This window comes from Saccoglossus kowalevskii, chromosome 1 (genome assembly GCF_978046115.1).
Source record: "Saccoglossus kowalevskii chromosome 1, keSacKowa6.1, whole genome shotgun sequence".
NCBI classification, from domain to species: domain Eukaryota; kingdom Metazoa; phylum Hemichordata; class Enteropneusta; family Harrimaniidae; genus Saccoglossus; species Saccoglossus kowalevskii.
The window spans coordinates 13,378,282-13,396,251 of record NC_140641.1 but is presented as its reverse complement, the minus strand read 5'-3'; the positions used below and the strand labels follow the sequence as shown (position 1 = coordinate 13,396,251).

Below are 17,970 nucleotides of genomic sequence, written 5' to 3'. Positions count from 1 at the left end.
CGTATTCAGAATTCTAACCATTCTACGTAAACTGCCATAACGTAGCAACACCGGAAGTAAATAACTTAGTTTGTTTTTTATTTCGTTACTCCACATGTTTATAATTTCCGTGACTGTCAGCTGACATCTGCTGATCAGGTGGGCATGTTGCCGGTGAATGTCTGGCCATACGCACGATGACAGTGTTGACGAGCTCTGTAGCCTCTCTTAATTTATAAATATGTCAAGAGTGCAGAAAAAAAATGTTGAACCATGTCAAAAATACGCTTGTGAAATTCAAAAGTGCTTAAAAGGTGAGTGTACATGTGTCTAAAATAAAATGAACAAATAAAAATAAGTATTATTTTGAATTTATACTTGCGTCATCATGCATGGAAGTAATAGGCGATATTATAATGGTTTTATAATTCTTGACATTTTGAAATAATGGAACATTGGTCAACACGTCACTCATTTCACCACTCTAAATTACACATGTAGTGTGTCATTGTCTGCAAAAATATGAGTCCAAAAATTAATACTCCAAAATCACACTGTAAGTGCAAAGCAGAATATATTAATGTATAGTACAAGTCGTACACAATCCAGGACTACTTCTATAGTAGCAATTTAATGGCTTTCATTGATACACTTTCACAACCACTTCTGGCAAGGTTATTCCCACTGTTCCTCCTTGCAACACTTCTGCCTAATGAATTGGAGATTTTGATATAATTGTTAATACACTTGTACACATGTATCATGTCACCTTTCAAGCTATGATGACTGTAGGACCAATAAGATTGGTCCCCTGAAGCATTCCAGTTTTGACCCTTCTCCACTATGATGCTTCACCATTCACAGTAATTCATTGTTCTCGAGAAGCCTCCCTCTGATGCCATAATAAGTTTACCCAAAAGGGATTCATAATAATAAAAATAATAACTTTATTTAATTAAGCGTAACAATTCCAACATATGAAGATCAAAGGCGCTGATACAATAAACAATCAGTCAAATATTAAAAGCACATTTAAATAAGTGCGTTTTCAGTCTGGATTTAAAAATGTCTACTGAAGGACTAGAACGAACAGACAGAGGTAATTCATTAAAAAGTTTAGGACCTAAATTTTCAAAAGCACGGTCTTTGTATAACACCTTGGACTTTTTACTACGCATCTGGCGAGTTTTAATAAGATACTTCAATTCAGATCTTAAACTACGACTCGGTACATAAAATTTGATTAATTCACATAGATAATTTGGGGCAAACCATCCAAAGATTTATACACTAGTAAAAGTAATTTGAAATTGATTATTTGTACAACTAGTAACCAATGAAGTTTAAGAAAAATGTCTGTAATGTGGTCATATTTTCGAGCACGAGTGACAAGGCGTGCTGCTGCATTTTGTACACGAATAAGAGGTTTTATCTTAGTTACAGGGAGACCAGACAATAATGAATTACAGCTGTCTAAGCGAGAAGATATGAAAGCATGTACCAACTTTTCAGTATCAGATTGGGATAATGATTTACGAATACGATTAATATTTCTTAGATGGGAATATCCAGATCTACAAATAGTAGAAATGTGTGTTTCCATAGATAGCTGCGAATCAAACAAGACACCTAAGTTTCTAGCACTTGATGAAGCACTAACCAATTCTTCACCAATTGTGATACTAGACAAAGGACACGAGTCTTGTGAGAAACTCCGAGATGACAAATTCAGTTTTCGACACATTCAAAAGTAGGAAATACAAGACATCCAATCGCTAACATCTTGAATACATGTTTGAAGTATCACCCATGCGCGAATTTGATCATCTTCAGAAACCGATAAATAAATCTGTATGTCTTCGGCGTAAAAATGATATTTTTCGCCGTGACATCGCAATAACTCGCCCAATGGACGCATGTACATTGGGAACAATAATGGCCCTAAAACAACGTTTTTTTTAATAATTTTAATTATTTCATCCTCCGTGGCTGGTTCAAAACATTCCATTTCATCACCAGAGAACTTGTGCAGTTCGTTAAAACGGTTTCCATTCAATAAATTTAGATTTATTGATTTTCTTAATCTTATCCACGAAAAACATACTAAAACGATTCGCTAAATTTATTTTGTTATCGTGAATCGGCAACGCATTCAAATTATTTGTCGAGCCTAGAAGACCATTTACGATGGAAAACAGTTTCCTTTGGTCACCATTACAATCCGCGATCTTATCAGCGAAATAACTCCTACGTAATACTTCAATAAGATCATTAACTTTATTTCGTTTAGATTTGTAGATTTGGCGATGGACAGTTAAACCAGTTCGCTGCCACGTTCGTTCAGCTTTACGGCGTTCAGTGCGAGTGTGGTAAATATCAGCATTTATCCACGGCTCGGCCACACGAATGTGAACAGTCTTCTCCTTCATGGGGGCATGTTTGTCAAGCGTTTCCGATACAGCAGTGTTGAAAATACGTAACTTAGCTGTAGAATCTACCTGGTCAACTGTTCTCGTACACCCAGATTCGTGTAAATCAGATGCGAAATTATCCCTATCAAAGTTCTTGATGCTGCGATAAGTAATTTTGGTACGATTTGATGTATTATCATAATGATTTGACAAACTGAAGAAAATGGGATAGTGATCAGAGATTGCTGCGACCTGGTTCACTTCCAATGATAACACAATATTCTCACGGGTAATAATTAAATCCAAAATGTTACCAGAACGATGGGTAGGTTTGTCTACTAGCTGCACTAAATCATGCATTTTTAAAAGTTCCAGAAATCTGCAGGTGTCACGATTGTCTGGCTTATTAAAATGAATGTTAAAATCTCCAAGGTAGACGATTGGTGTAGTATCCAAAACGTAAATGTCTAAAAGATCCGAAATATCCAATAAAAATCCATTAAATGTCAGTTTATTAGAAATACTGGGAGGCGGGCGGGCGGTACATGAGAATGTACCATTCATGGGGAACCATGTTGAATGCTTTCATGAAATCCGTATCCACCAGGTACCCCCATCATCTAATATACATGACCATGAAAATACCCTCAAATGATTTACTGAATATAAAAAAAAAGAGATTGTGCTAGAACAGTACAGTTTTCCCTTTGATGCATATTATCAGAGCCTGGAAATATGAATGTATATAGCGTTTGATTACCGGTAGCTTCATTTTAATGGACTCCACATTAGAGTACATATTGTATAAAGGACTAATGTAAGATCTTTGATACAGGGATGGTGGGTAATGACTTGTGAACACTTAATTAAAGTAGTCATTCAGCATGCTAGCATTTTCACTGTCATTTGGTGCAATTGAGAGAGTAGCTTCAAGAGAGATAGATTGCCTTACAATTGTTTTATCTTCAGAATAACTTTCCAGTAAGGTTGCGTTTAATATCTTTGGCAATGTTTTTTTTTTGAAGAAGAAATCTTTATTACACTTATAGTAGCACAGTCATATTGTCTGTAACTCTATGATTGTACAATGTACATGATAAACATAATTCTGCGGTAGGCTTTGAATGTAAATCTTTAATAATCCTGACATAACCAGTGATTATTATTCTATGTTTGTCACAAGAATTTAACAACTTTCTTTTCTTTATAAGATGCTAACTTGTTTTATCATTTATTCCTCTAGCCAAAAATTACAATGAAGAAGCATGTAAAGACTTCATAGATCAACTGATGAAGTGCTGTCAGCGGCATGCAAATGAGCAGTCTGTGTGTTGTTCCGGGTTTCTAAAAGCAGATCCAAAGTTCATATCCAAACATTCGTGATGACATGGGGAAACTTTCCTACTAAGAAGTCCACTTTGATTAAACTCCGAGACCATCTCTTGTGATATACTGGTACTGTGAAAATCATTGTAATGAAGAAAGTTTTAGATTTAAGGAATCATCCAGTATCAGATCAATGACACATTCAAATTGTACAATCTTTAATCACTTTTTTGCTTAGAATGTTGTCAGAAGATGTGGTAGAACTAGAAACACTTGGTCTTTCCACTGACTGCTTATGTAGATGATACTGCATTCTCAAGCAATGAAAATGATTTAATATCGAACCTCAGAAGAATGTGAAAATTTTGATTATGTACTCCTCGTGAGTAGCCTACAATTACCACAGGTTGCCTTGGATGTCTGTACTTGTGTAATATAGGTCACTACCTCTGGGATAATATCATGTACCAGTCATGTACAATTAATGTCAAGCAATATATTGGCTGATATACATTGCAGTTGTGGCGTTTGTTTTCATTTATAAAGCAGTCAAATATACCACCTGAATGGATCTGTCTGTTAAAAATTGAAGAAATCAGAATTCTTTTTTTTGTAAAGTTAATAATAAAAGATATTATATATACATGTACTACCAGTACCGGTAGTGTAAGTCAAAATAATCACTTCAAAGATCTGTGTCATGAATTTAACTTGTCTGGTAAATGTGAAAACAATCTGACTTTGCTACATTTTGAAAATGTAGAAGTAAACAACAACATAAATGGACAAGAAGAACTCCTCTGTTATTTTTTCATGATCACATCATTGAAATTATTAAACAAATTCATAAAATAGATGAACTAAACTAAGCCTGTATAGATTTATTTTGTTTACAAGTACTGATAATGAGAATTTGAAATTTGTTCATGGCAATGTAACCTATAGTGATTTGTTATTAAAAAATTCTCTGTATTCATGGGTTGGAAAACTCTGGGCGTGTGTGTGGATGATTGATGATAGAACACAATTTTTTATTTCTTTACTTAATTTTGAGCTATCTTTTTTTTTTGCATGATCTATAATTTTTTTCCTGTCTTAGGATTTTTTTATAAGCATATTTGTTTTGTAATTTTCTCCGTAGAATATTCAAAATATTTCTTGAGCAGATTTTTTTTCACTACCAGGTACCATCTTCTGTCGAAATGAATAACCCTGTAGTCCAACTAAATGTGTTTGTATTGAAACAAAACACTGGAGTGAATAAATTATATGCTTTGAGAAGTTTTTTTTTCCTTATATGGTTATATCCATTCATTTACCAAACAATATTATACACAAGGGAATGCTACTGGTACCGTAATACATGTGATGAGAATGGAACAGCGCCCTCTATGACAAGATTTCGGTTTATATGGTAGGTACAGATTGTAAACTGCTATGCTTGGTATTCATTCATATAAAGAATGTGCTGGTAAACTGATTATACTTCTTGTTAAATGCTATTGTTTTTCACATAGATTGTAAATTCACCACACTTTGCAATTTTCACTGCAAGCCTTGGAATTGGAGAAGAGCAAGAGTTATTCACAGCTGCAATTTCATACAAAGACATACTCTCCAACATCTGTGCCATTCTCGATTGAAATTGCTATGCAGTAAAAAATGCATGTATATGCAATACCTTGTGATTTTTATAAGATACTAAGCAAAATTATGAACCCCAAAACTGACCAATGGTGCAATTGAAATCCACAAACAAATGAGCAACCCTCAAATCCAATAAAGAGTATGAAGTTTATCCTGTATATACCACCTATTGATTTGTTCTGTCAGAGAATGCAATGAATATATTGCAATTTGTCATAGCTTCTATCTCGTGTACAACGAGGGTGATGTAAAAGAACATTCTACAACTGTAGTTACATATGATGGACGATTTATTTGATTACAAACAAGTATGTTATAAATCACTTTTCTTCAAGCTATAACAACTATATATGTTCAACAAAATTGGCAGAAAATTAGCACCAAGTGTGAAAATTAGATACCGTAATCATCAAGTTCATTTTAGTTAGTATCAATTTAGTTTCCAGATTGGTCAGTCGGTGGATAGAGGGGGCGGGCGGTCAAAAAATCTTGACTACTCTTTATTTCGTCTTCATCATTTTTATTTTTCCACATACTCCAACACTGCTCAACTCAAACAGAAATAGCAGCACATTAGTGTTGTATTGCACACTGAGTAAATCTAAAATAATGGAAATCTTGGCTTCTGTTTTTAAAGAGATTGTTTAAACATTATGCATGAGTTGCTAACAATTCAAGTTATACTAGTATTCTTCTGGAACTTGTTTTAATGAAGTTTGTAAATTTGTTCTTAAGAAAAACAGACATTCACTGTCATTCATTATTGGCCCTTAAGGGACGACGTCAAAAGATCGATGTCGGATAAAAAACCTAATTCCTTTAGTTTTTTTCCAAACCCCCCTACCCCCCACTGAAACTTAATTGATAAATATTAGTCATGGCGTCAGACTACATACACCATTAAAAACAAATTGATAATCGGACAGTAGTATTGCATAGCAGTTGGTTGTTGGGTGGGTGTAAAAAGATTTTACAAATGCACCTCATTTGATGCACAGATTTACACTTGAACCAAACCCTTTTTTCTTTTTTCGGTTATTTCTGTCCATGATTGGATAGAAAAAAAACGAACTACAAATACTCCAAGATTGTTTTGACTTCATTAAAAAATAAAATCGTTTTTGTAGGATGGAAACTTTTTGAGGTCAAAACCCCCCACCCCCAAACTAAAGTAAATAAGTTTTTTATCCGACATCCATCCTATGACGTCGTCCCTAAACATGCATAATGTTGCAATGTTAAAATTTGCTAATTAATAAACAAGCAAGATTTCACATGAGAACACACATGCAATATGGAAGAACTAAAATAAAAAAATTTAACCAGTTTACACTGTCTATAAAACCACTCACATGTTCTATTGCTACTAGGCATTCTACACTTCACACATTACTGATTTTAAATGTAAAACAAGCCACAATTTACTTTAACTGCCATATTATTTCATTCATATTCATAAGTTGCTGACTGGTTTGATATGCACATTTCATAGGTCATTACATTTTGGGTGAAATCAACAGGAGACTCCAAATAAATTCTAAGGGGTACTTTCAGTATTAATAGAAAATGCATTTATTGTGTATTCAATTTATTTTAACCAATCATATAGACTGCTGTATAACAAAAGGCAAAGTTATCAACTAATTATGAAAAAGTAATGTATGTACTGACTCGATCTCACAAGTCACGTAATGATCTTGTGACATGCGTAGCAAACCAGTCAGAAACTTTGACGTGGCGAAACAACTGTGGTGCTTTTCACTGTGTTAAATGTACAATATATATACTTTGAATGCATCTATCAAACATAGATATCAGGAGATATCATCATCATTATTATTATCATAATTTAACAACAAATCATCATTAGGTTGGTTATGGATATTCTCAATCTGCTTATTGATTTGGTGTTTCTCAAACATCTTTGCTGATCCTGCTAGGATTATATCGAGAGCTGAACGACTGACGACTGTGAATGTCTTGTAAGCAAGGAAGTGATAATTAAAAGAAAACTGTCTGAATCTATGTGTAATAAATAAAAATGTTTTTCATTTTTTCTGAAGAGCTGCTTTTGCCACCATGATTGCATATTAAAATGCCATACCCAATAAAAAACCACCAATAAAACCGCTTGTTAACATCACATTTTGTTGACAGAGTTGCTTCAACTGAAAAAAAAAATGAAAAAATATAATAGGATACCATAAATAATAACAGCTGCATCAAATTTCAAAATTCTCCAAAAGTGAATCCATTGTACATCAATTTGTTGCTGGATACAATGAAATTTGACGTGCATGGTTATTTGCGCAATTGACAGACCAAATACTCATATCAGTGATGAAGAATGCACTAATCATTACATTACCTTCAGCAGGTATCCATTCATCTCGGGATACTCGTTTTGTAATTTCCTGGCGTTCTTTGTCAACTTTCGCTGGGCTTTATCAACATCTTTCTCTACTTTCCTCCAATCAATTTTTATATACCCTCCATAGTGAGCAACCTAATATATGATGGAAAAAAAGAAAACAAACCTATGAACATGAAAACATTGAGGGTATGCACATTTTGGCTGTTCTTTACTTAATTTGATGAAGAGGGAAAGTACCAGAAGAATTCCAATCACTGAAATGCCAATTGGTTTAACACTGTTAAGTGTAGCAGCAATTTCAAATGAGGAAATGCACTAATCAATATTTTCATCATGGTTTAAATTTTTACCCCAGGTTTTTACCCTCAAGAGACAAAATGTTTCACAAAAATGTATGAAAATACAAGTATAAATTTATTAATGTAGAATTGAAATTGAATATAACAACCCTGTTTTCATGTTAGACATTATTACGATATCATGTCATTTTACAACAGACATGAACATTCATTGAGGACACTATCAGGAGAACAAAAAACTCCCACATTGGTTGGTAATCATCTCATATTTTCTGAATTGATGGAACAATTCTGCCCCACATATTTAACTCATTGTGACAACACTGAATTACTGGTAAATTAAGTTTGAGCTGGTTCGCACAACTCAACTGTTAGTAATGACCTCGTAAAAACCTGTGTGTTACTTGTAAATAAAGATCATTCGGTTCAAGAAATGATTTGAATTAAATAGTGAGGTCGTATCAATTAAACTATTACACTGTCGTCCCATTGCATCGTTGGTCTTGCTCATTTTAAAGATCTACTTAGAAGTGTATAATCTGTTTATGTGCAATCAGTTGAATTATGGGATATTTTTTCAAGTGTCCATCAAATTTGTGAAAACTTAAACAGCAACTTTACACATCCATGTTCTGCCATATTCAAATAGTTAGACCCCCTAGGTTACCGATCTAGAATTGTGTTCTGATCCATAAAAGAATCATAAAGATAAGATTTAGATTAACGACGAATACTGACATATTCTCCTCATATTCAGACAATCAAAGATTGCTGACTAAGATAGACAAAAAACAACGATAACATTTATTTTTAATGCTAGGTTAAAAAAGGAAATTTCCGTATAACCCCTTCATTAACATCACCTTTAGAAACGCTTATATGACAGGTTATTTATCTGCACCATACACATTTTTGTGCCCATTTTTTAATAATATTTGTACAATTACGTTATAGACTTCTACAACTGCCAGAAGCTGATTGTACGCTATCTTGGCATGATTTGTTGGGTGTACTACACACAAAAAAATAATAACCTGCAGCTCAAAAATGTGAGCACTGCAATCCATAAGCAGAAGCAATGCCGTTCGTGACGTTTACTTACACGCATTATAATTAGACCTCCTCCAACGGCAGTTGCTGCTGCCCTACCGACCTTTTGAAATACATAACCAACAAACCTGAAATAGTAGTAAAACAGTCTTAAGAGACCGCATTCAAGGATTTGATGCACAGGGTTAGGATATGCTCAATTCCATATAGATTCGATAGAAAGTACTAAATGGTGCCTACTCCCAGAAAATTGTAAAATGAAATCAGCTTATTCGCACAGTAATATAATAATATTTTTATGATGAGATAGCAGCAATTTGTTTTTATGGATGTCTGAATGGTAATATGTAAAATGTCATATTACATTTATTAAATAGGTATATACAATAGATATCCGCAATTTTTTGAGAGATAAGTGTGATTACACATCTTCCTTATTTGTTTTTCAGTGTGGCAATACTGATTGGGACATGGTCAATCAAGGGTCAGACCAGAAGTCAAGTTGTCTCACCACTGCCTCTAATGTCTGGAGGTATTTTGGTTGTTTTAATCAGCATATCACAGTTGCCTGGTTCAACCAAGGATGATATCAGTAAACCAAAGTGTAAAATGGTGCATACAATCGAATGGAATCACTGCAATGACACCAGAGTATAATACCCCCGGTACTATCCCTACATACCATCCAGTGTGATATTAGTGAACCAAAGTGTAAAATGGTGCATACAATCGAATGGAATCACTGCAATAACACCAGAGTATAATACTATCCCTACATACCATCCAGTGTGATATTAGTGAACCAAAGTGTAAAATGGTGCATACAATCGAATGGAATCACTGCAATAACACCAGAGTATAATACTATCCTTACATACCATCCAGTGTGATATTAGTGAACCAAAGTGTAAAATGGTGCATACCAGCAAATGGAATCACTGCAATGACACCAGAGTATAATACTATCCTTACATACCATCCAGTGTGATATTAGTGAACCAAAGTGTAAAATGGTGCATACCAGCAAATGGAATTACTGCAATAACACCAGAGTATAATACTATCCTTACATACCATCCAGTGTGATATTAGTGAACCAAAGTGTAAAATGGTGCATACAATCGAATGGAATCACTGCAATAACACCAGAGTATAATACTATCCTTACATACCATCCAGTGTGATATTAGTGAACCAAAGTGTAAAATGGTGCATACCATCAAATGGAATCACTGTAATAACACCAGAGTATAATACTATCCTTACATACCATCCAGTGTGATATTAGTGAACCAAAGTGTAAAATGGTGCATACAATCAAATGGAATCACTGCAATAACACCAGAGTATAATACTATCCTTACATACCATCCAGTGTGATATTAGTGAACCAAAGTGTAAAATGGTACATACAATCAAATGGAATCACTGCAATAACACCAGAGTATAATACTATCCCTACATACCATCCAGTGTGATATTAGTGAACCAAAGTGTAAAATGGTGCATACAATCGAATGGAATCACTGCAATAACACCAGAGTATAATACTATCCCTACATACCATCCAGTGTGATATTAGTGAACCAAAGTGTAAAATGGTACATACAATCAAATGGAATCACTGCAATAACACCAGAGTATAATACTATCCCTACATACCATCCAGTGTGATATTAGTGAACCAAAGTGTAAAATGGTGCATACAATCGAATGGAATCACTGCAATGACACCAGAGTATAATACTATCCTTACATACCATCCAGTGTGATATTAGTGAACCAAAGTGTAAAATGGTGCATACCAGCAAATGGAATCACTGCAATGACACCAGAGTATAATACTATCCTTACATACCATCCAGTGTGATATTAGTGAACCAAAGTGTAAAATGGTGCATACCAGCAAATGGAATCACTGCAATGACACCAGAGTATAATACTATCCTTACATACCATCCAGTGTGATATTAGTGAACCAAAGTGTAAAATGGTGCATACAATCGAATGGAATCACTGCAATAACACCAGAGTATAATACTATCCTTACATACCATCCAGTGTGATATTAGTGAAACAAAGTGTAAAATGGTGCATACCAGCAAATGGAATCACTGCCATGACACCAGAGTATAATACTATCCTTACATACCATCCAGTGTGATATTAGTGAACCAAAGTATAAAATGGGTCATACAATCGAATGGAATCACTGCAATGACACCAGAGTATAATACTATCCTTACATACCATCCAGTGTGATATTAGTGAAACAAAGTGTACAAGTCATTGTCAATGACACGTCCCCGTTCCGTTCATATTTGAGTGACAGATACATTCAAAGCAGATCATGACCGAAATGCACCTGCATATGTACAACACATTGTGCTAAATCTGAACAAAATCCATCCATGCATGACTGAGATCCGGTTCTGGAATTGTGAAAATACGTGATTTTGATGCATTTTCGGCCTTAAAATGGCCATCATTCCGCTATTGTTAAGCAGATCATGAAACAAATGCACATATCTATTTGTGACATGATGTACCATGTGTGTGTGAAGTTTGAACTTGATCAATCCAGACATGTCTTGGATACGGATCCAGAACTGAATTCTTTAACAAAATGGCCGCCAGTCGGCCATTTCGAACTTGATCCGAAAAAAAAAAAAGACGTGCATCAAGGTCCTATTATGTTTAATGTATGTACCAAATTTGAACAAAATCCATCCATACATAACTGAGATACGGGTCCGGAATGGTGAAAATGTGCGATTTCAATGCATTTTTGGCCTTAAAGCGGCCCCCATTTGGCTATCGTTAATGAGATCATGAAACAAATGCACATACGTATTTGTGACATGATGTACCTTGTGTGTGTGAAGTTTGAACTTGATCAATCCAGACATGTCTCGGATACGGATCCAGAACTGAATTCTTTAAAACAAAATGGCCGCCAGTCGGCTATTTCGAATTGATCCGAAAAAAAAAATGACGTGCATCAAGGTCCTATTATGTTTAATGTATGTACCAAATTTGAATGAAATCCGTCCATGCATAACTGAGATCCGGGTCCGGAATGGTGAAAATGTGTGATTTCAATGTATTTTCGGCCTTAAAGCGGCCGCCATTTGGCTATCGTTAATGAGATCATGAAACAAATGCACATACATATTTGTGACATGATGTACCTTGTGTGTGTGAAGTTTGAACTCGATCAATCCAAGCATGTCTCAGATACGGATCCAGAACTGAATTCTTTAAAACAAAATGGCCGCCAGTCGGCCATTTCGAACCCGATCCAAAAAAAAAAATGACGTGCATCAAGGTCCTATTATGTTTAATGTATGTACCAAATTTGAACAAAATCCGTCCATGCATAACTGAGATCCGGGTCCGGAATGGTGAAAATGTGCGATTTTGATGCATTTTCGGCCTTAAAATGGCCGCTATTCGGCTATCGTTAATCGGATCATGAAAAAAATGCATGTGCATATGTCCCATATAATGTGTGATGTATGAGTGAAGTTTGAACTTAATCGGTCCATGCATGTTCGAGATAAAGGTGATCACGGACGCACGGACGGACGGACGCACACAGGGCAAAACATAAGTCCCCGTTTTCGGACTGCGTCCGAACGGGGACTAAAAATGGTACATACAATCAAATGGAATCACTGCAATAACACCAGAGTATAATACTATCCCTACATACCATCCAGTGTGATATTAGTGAAACAAAGTGTAAAATGGTGCATACAATCAAATGGAATCACTGCAATGACACCAGAGTATAATACTATCCTTACATACCATCCAGTGTGATATTAGTGAACCAAAGTATAAAATGGTGCATACAATCAAATGGAATCACTGCAATAACACCAGAGTATAATACTATCCCTACATACCATCCAGTGTGATATTAGTGAACCAAAGTGTAAAATGGTACATACAATCAAATGGAATCACTGCAATAACACCAGAGTATAATACTATCCCTACATACCATCCAGTGTGATATTAGTGAACCAAAGTGTAAAATGGTACATACAATCAAATGGAATCACTGCAATAACACCAGAGTATAATACTATCCCTACATACCATCCAGTGTGATATTAGTGAACCAAAGTGTAAAATGGTGCATACAATCAAATGGAATCACTGCAATGACACCAGAGTATAATACCGGTACTATCCTTACATACCATCCAGTGTGATATTAGTGAACCAAAGTGTAAAATGGTGCATACAATCAAATGGAATCACTGCAATGACACCAGAGTATAATACTATCCTTACATACCATCCAGTGTGATATTAGTGAACCAAAGTGTAAAATGGTGCATACAATCAAATGGAATCACTGCAATGACACCAGAGTATAATACTATCCTTACATACCATCCAGTGTGATATTAGTGAACCAAAGTGTAAAATGGTGCATACAATCAAATGGAATCACTGCAATAACACCACAGCATAATACTATCCTTACATACCATCCAGTGCTACCTCCAATTGCTAACTGTGTCATGGCACCCTTTGTTGTCACATCTCCTAAGACCTTTTCAATAATTTCATTTCTTCTTTCCCTGGTTAAATCAATTATTTCAAAATGTTCATCATCTGAAATGGAAAGTAAAAACATGGTGAACACACCAGGTCTCTAAAACAGGTAATAATGGATGTCTACCATTATAATCAATGATTGGCTGTCGAGAACCTGACAAACAGTTGAACATCTGGTCATGATGGAGGTCCACCATTAGGATCACTAATTGGCTGTCCAAAAACAGTATCAAAATAAATACAAATTATGTATGTAACAATTTTGAAATTATTTATCCGTAAATTACAGAGATGTTTCTATGGTCAATTTAAGTACCGTATTATTTTAATGATTCAGTACACAACAAATGCGATTTTTTGTTTTATGTTCTATGAGCATCTAATACTGCAAAATACTTTATTTTTTTTTGCTTGGAATTCATTTTCGTTATTTTTGCTGAAGGAATGCTTCAGTGAAAATAAAATCCAGCGTATATATTTCGTATATTTTTCATTTAACTCATCAAAAATCAGTGAAAATTAATTCCGGCTAATATAAAGTATTTTACAGTAGAGCAAATATGGTAATTATGATGAGTATGGTACTGTACTTATGTGCATGATATACAATATTCATATATATGTAAATGATGTACACACAAATAATTGCAGCATTGAGTTTCCCTTCAATCAACAACTCATATATAAACAGTAAAATATATTTTTTTTTAGAATTAGACATCAGTGACATTGAACCAAATTGTGCTGGTTATTTGTTGAATTAGCAGCGCATATGATTATGTAAATGACGTAACCAAACGAATGAATGAAATGGATTTAAACCATTTAATTAGTGATGCTAGATAAAACATTTTGTGAAAGTTGCTGTCACCACGTCTTTTAGTAACACAGTGAAATTTTCACTGCAACCAACATTTTTACTACCTCGTGAAATGTGGTTTACAGTATTCTCTTTACTTGAAATCTGTTATTGATTCAATAAATTGGTATAAATTGAAATCAAGAGCTTTTTACTGCAACTACCAGAATGGCTTTATTGACAAACAGTCTTCAAATATTTGACAGATTTCGCATCCTTGAATCCATAAAATGTTTTATATTATATTTAATATGGTTGAAAGGAAGTTCAAATAACGTTCATCCCAATTTGGCGATGTCCAAATTGTGTGATTTCATACCCTGTCTATATACATACATATACATACAATTGGATTATTCAAGTGGAGAGATTTTGTATCTAATTATATCTAAATATACACTATTGTGTATTTGAGGAAATAAACTTAAGATCAAGCTGTGTGTAGTACAGCTCAGTTCATTGTTGTGAGGTGAGCTTGAATATTGTATGGCAATCGGCAATGCATATTTGTAGGGTGGTCTTGGTGAAAACCAAATAAAAGTCACTACTTTCTAATAATAGCACTCTTGGTCACGTGACCCATTGTTCTGGTCGTCCATTTATTACTGAAATCTACACATCTTCATTTTTGAGTGGATTGTAAACTGCTACGGATGTATTCATATACAGAGTGTAAATCGCAATCACAACTGTCTATAGTGCTGACCAAGCATTACGTAATGTTATTAATTCTTTATGAAAATGTTCCATTTAGACAAAAGTGAGCATAAACTAAAATAGCAGCATGCATTTATAATTGAAACAAATGTCACAGTGAAGTAACGCAGTAAAGGTTGAGAATGTTTTTATATCATTTGTGCATGCTATCAAAATTTAATCTGTTTTATGTGCTGTTTTTTTTTTTGATGAGGGCAAGGTCTTCAATTCGGCTTGAGTCTCCTTAAAGCGCAGTGGTTGTCGTGCTGTGCATGTGCAAGATTTATGTTCATAAACATTGATTTTCCCACGATCCAATACGGTCTTCAAATGGAAATCACAAGTATGAGGTTTGACTTGGGCATGACTTGCACTGAATATCGCAGAGGACTTCTTTGATACTTTTCAATCACATAAAAAGTACCTAATTAAAGCTTGGAAACGTCTCAGTTTGTATTCGTTGATCTGCACAACTGTCAAAATCGCCATCTTTGTTTATATGAGACCCATATAACTCGCGCATGCGTGGCGCGACGACTACAGCTCTTTAATTCATAAATGACATTACAAAATGGCATATACCAAATTACAGCATATCATTTGTACTTGAATCTATTTCAAAATATAAAAAGAATTTACCATAAACCACTTCTATTTTTTTAAAAGTTCATTTCACTTAAAACTATACACCCCCCGAAACACACACGCACTGACCGCAAGGCGTTGAACAACAGTCTCTAGATGGACTGTAGTTGAACTTCGTACATTAGCCGTTACTTTAATCGATGCTCACGCTAGTGCATGTACATAATTTGTTGGTAGTACGACAACTCTTCAAGAACGAGAAAAAATGTATTGCGTGTGTGAAAACGCAACGTTCCATTTCCCATAGGCCAAATTTAACGGAAACAAACCTGGTTCTGAATCACCATCCGCCATTTTGGAAACGCGTTTTTTTTCTGCTAAGCTACGTGGTCAAGGTAAACCCCCGACAACTTCAAGTCTTGATTTGTAGTCTACCCATTCAAAACGAAACGAACGCGCAAAAACGCGATTGAGATAACGATCAACAAACATGTCACAATTTGGCGGCAAATAAAGATTGATTGAAGTATACATTTTACTGTCAAGCTAAAGACAAACACGAAATCATGTGATAAATTCTGTGTTTGATGATTGGACAGCACAAGCTTTGACCCTGACATTTTTCGATGCATATTTCGGGTATTGCTTTGACTTGGAGTTTGGGAAACACGTGCTCTGGGTCTGCCCTTTGTTTATTATGCAACAATGCATAAGATAAGTATGGTGGTCACACATTAGAACACAAGGAAGCCCAAACAATGAATGTTTTGGTAATCTGCGCAACTCGGAACTGAAATTTCTGCGCGAAAGTTGGGTTGGTCATGTGAATGCCTAGGAGGTCCCTGATTGGTTGGATTTCAGGGCAATAGAGTTGTACAGCGTGAGGTGGCTCGTGTCATCCTACCAACTTTTCTTGTGGACCCACGAGTTTACGCGGATTTACGACAGAATATCTAACGCAATTCTACACAATGAGCTCAAGGCTTGGAGTTTACTCTTTGATCTCCGTTATCCTGGGCTAAATGCGTTGCAAAAATGGCGAACGGGCAGTTGCAGGGAGACGAGAAGTCAAGCTTCAGCGCACAGGAAAAAGACTTGATAGCCGAGTATGATAGGTGAAAACAGTCTCCAAAAATTTTGACCGTTGTATCTGTATTGATTTTGCTTAGCCGGTACTTTCATCACCGTAATTATCTCCATTTCCTTTACAGTCGACTGTTTGGATTTCTTAACCTGAACGGCGATGATGGAACAGAGAAAAGAGCGCTCATTGAGAAGGTAGGTTTTCGGTTGATTATTGTGGATCTGCAGTACGTACGCAGGCTCGGTGAATGGGGTTCTCAATACACACACAAAGAATAATTCTGTCACAAATAACAAAATTTCCCGTCTCACATGGATAGTGGTTACAATTTTCAGTAGGACTGAAATTTAGTGTTATTATATTCAATATTTGCAATGGTTACATTTGCTGGGAATTTGGTCTACTTTTGTTTGTAATGGGAGTTGGGAAAGTTTGTTTGGTCCAAACGTTACAGCACCATGCTCGGACCGAACGTGAAATTAATCCAAGATGGCGGGCTTGCGCTCGCGAATATTGGTAGCAGTCTTTGTATAAAACAGGGCCGTTTACATCCACAATTATTGATTTGTGTGGTAAATTCCACTCATTATGATTAATGACATAGTTATAATTCGGTATACAAAGAAGCAGATATAGACTGTTTCGATCACGGGCCGCGATGATCATCTACAAATGCTTGTGATTGATGTGCTGGCGAAACCACACACAACGAGCGAAACATGATTAACTAGCAAAACTCTATTGTTTTTGTTTACCGTTGGTTATTGTTGTTATTGACCTTGTAAGGTCAATCAAATTTCAAACTGGCGATCTTATGCCCATATGAAACACTGCATTTCCCGGAACTGACGTTGAGTCGCCTCGGATCTCAACAAGAATGTCATGTAATTTGTAAAGACTGATGTTTTAGCCATGTCACGCCCTTCGAAGTCCCATAGAAAACTCTGCTTGACCAAGAATAAAATTTGTTGAACAGGTGCATGGAGTGCTGTTGCTAACTAACCTTGTATAACCCCCTCCCCAAGATTTGTATTTGTTTGTGAGTCCCAACCCCCATGTTGTGTACATATGACATAGAAATGCTA

General features: G+C 35.4%; 3 protein-coding genes across 5 annotated transcripts in view; 2 read left to right on the top strand and 1 right to left on the bottom strand.

The window, feature by feature from the left end:
- The first annotated feature begins 107 nt into the window (after nt 1-107).
- LOC146750372 (cx9C motif-containing protein 4-like) lies at nt 108-5,012 on the top strand. Its single transcript, XM_085500895.1, has 2 exons — nt 108-293; nt 3,634-5,012. The coding sequence occupies exons 1-2, from the start codon at nt 221-223 to the stop codon at nt 3,771-3,773; spliced, it is 213 nt and encodes a 70-aa protein (XP_085357021.1). The 5' UTR covers nt 108-220; the 3' UTR covers nt 3,774-5,012.
- A 2,395-nt stretch (nt 5,013-7,407) lies between these two features.
- LOC102800545 (FUN14 domain-containing protein 1-like) lies at nt 7,408-16,239 on the bottom strand. The gene is made up of 5 exons (XM_085499054.1): nt 16,131-16,239; nt 13,592-13,718; nt 9,139-9,214; nt 7,732-7,869; nt 7,408-7,531 (listed from the first exon to the last, which is right to left on the bottom strand). The coding sequence occupies exons 1-5, from the start codon at nt 16,153-16,155 to the stop codon at nt 7,454-7,456; spliced, it is 444 nt and encodes a 147-aa protein (XP_085355180.1). The 5' UTR covers nt 16,156-16,239; the 3' UTR covers nt 7,408-7,453.
- Nucleotides 16,240-16,613: 374 nt separating this feature from the next.
- Nucleotides 16,614-17,970, top strand: part of LOC100366814 (histone demethylase UTY-like) — a 68,712-nt gene continuing 67,355 nt past the window's right edge. For all 3 annotated transcript variants that reach the window (XM_085499045.1, XM_078010212.2, XM_085499037.1), the window contains exons 1-2: nt 16,614-16,916; nt 17,013-17,079. In XM_085499045.1, the coding sequence (XP_085355171.1) occupies nt 16,837-16,916; nt 17,013-17,079 (147 nt within the window). In that variant the 5' untranslated portion in view covers nt 16,614-16,836. The remainder of the gene's footprint in view (nt 16,917-17,012; nt 17,080-17,970) is intronic.

Bases quoted from the DNA above. Each gene is read 5' to 3' on its own strand.
- LOC146750372 (XM_085500895.1), top strand. From the start codon at position 221: ATGTCAAGAGTGCAGAAAAAAAATGTTGAACCATGTCAAAAATACGCT. The intron at 294-3,633 runs GTGAGTGTACAT...TTATTCCTCTAG, and splicing joins AATTCAAAAGTGCTTAAAAG to CCAAAAATTACAATGAAGAA.
- LOC102800545 (XM_085499054.1), bottom strand. From the start codon at position 16,155: ATGGCGGATGGTGATTCAGAACCAG. The intron at 7,870-9,138 runs GTAAGTAAACGT...ATCATATATTAG, and splicing joins GAGGTCTAATTATAATGCGT to GTTGCTCACTATGGAGGGTA. The intron at 7,532-7,731 runs GTAATGTAATGA...TTTTTTTTTCAG, and splicing joins TGAATGGATACCTGCTGAAG to TTGAAGCAACTCTGTCAACA.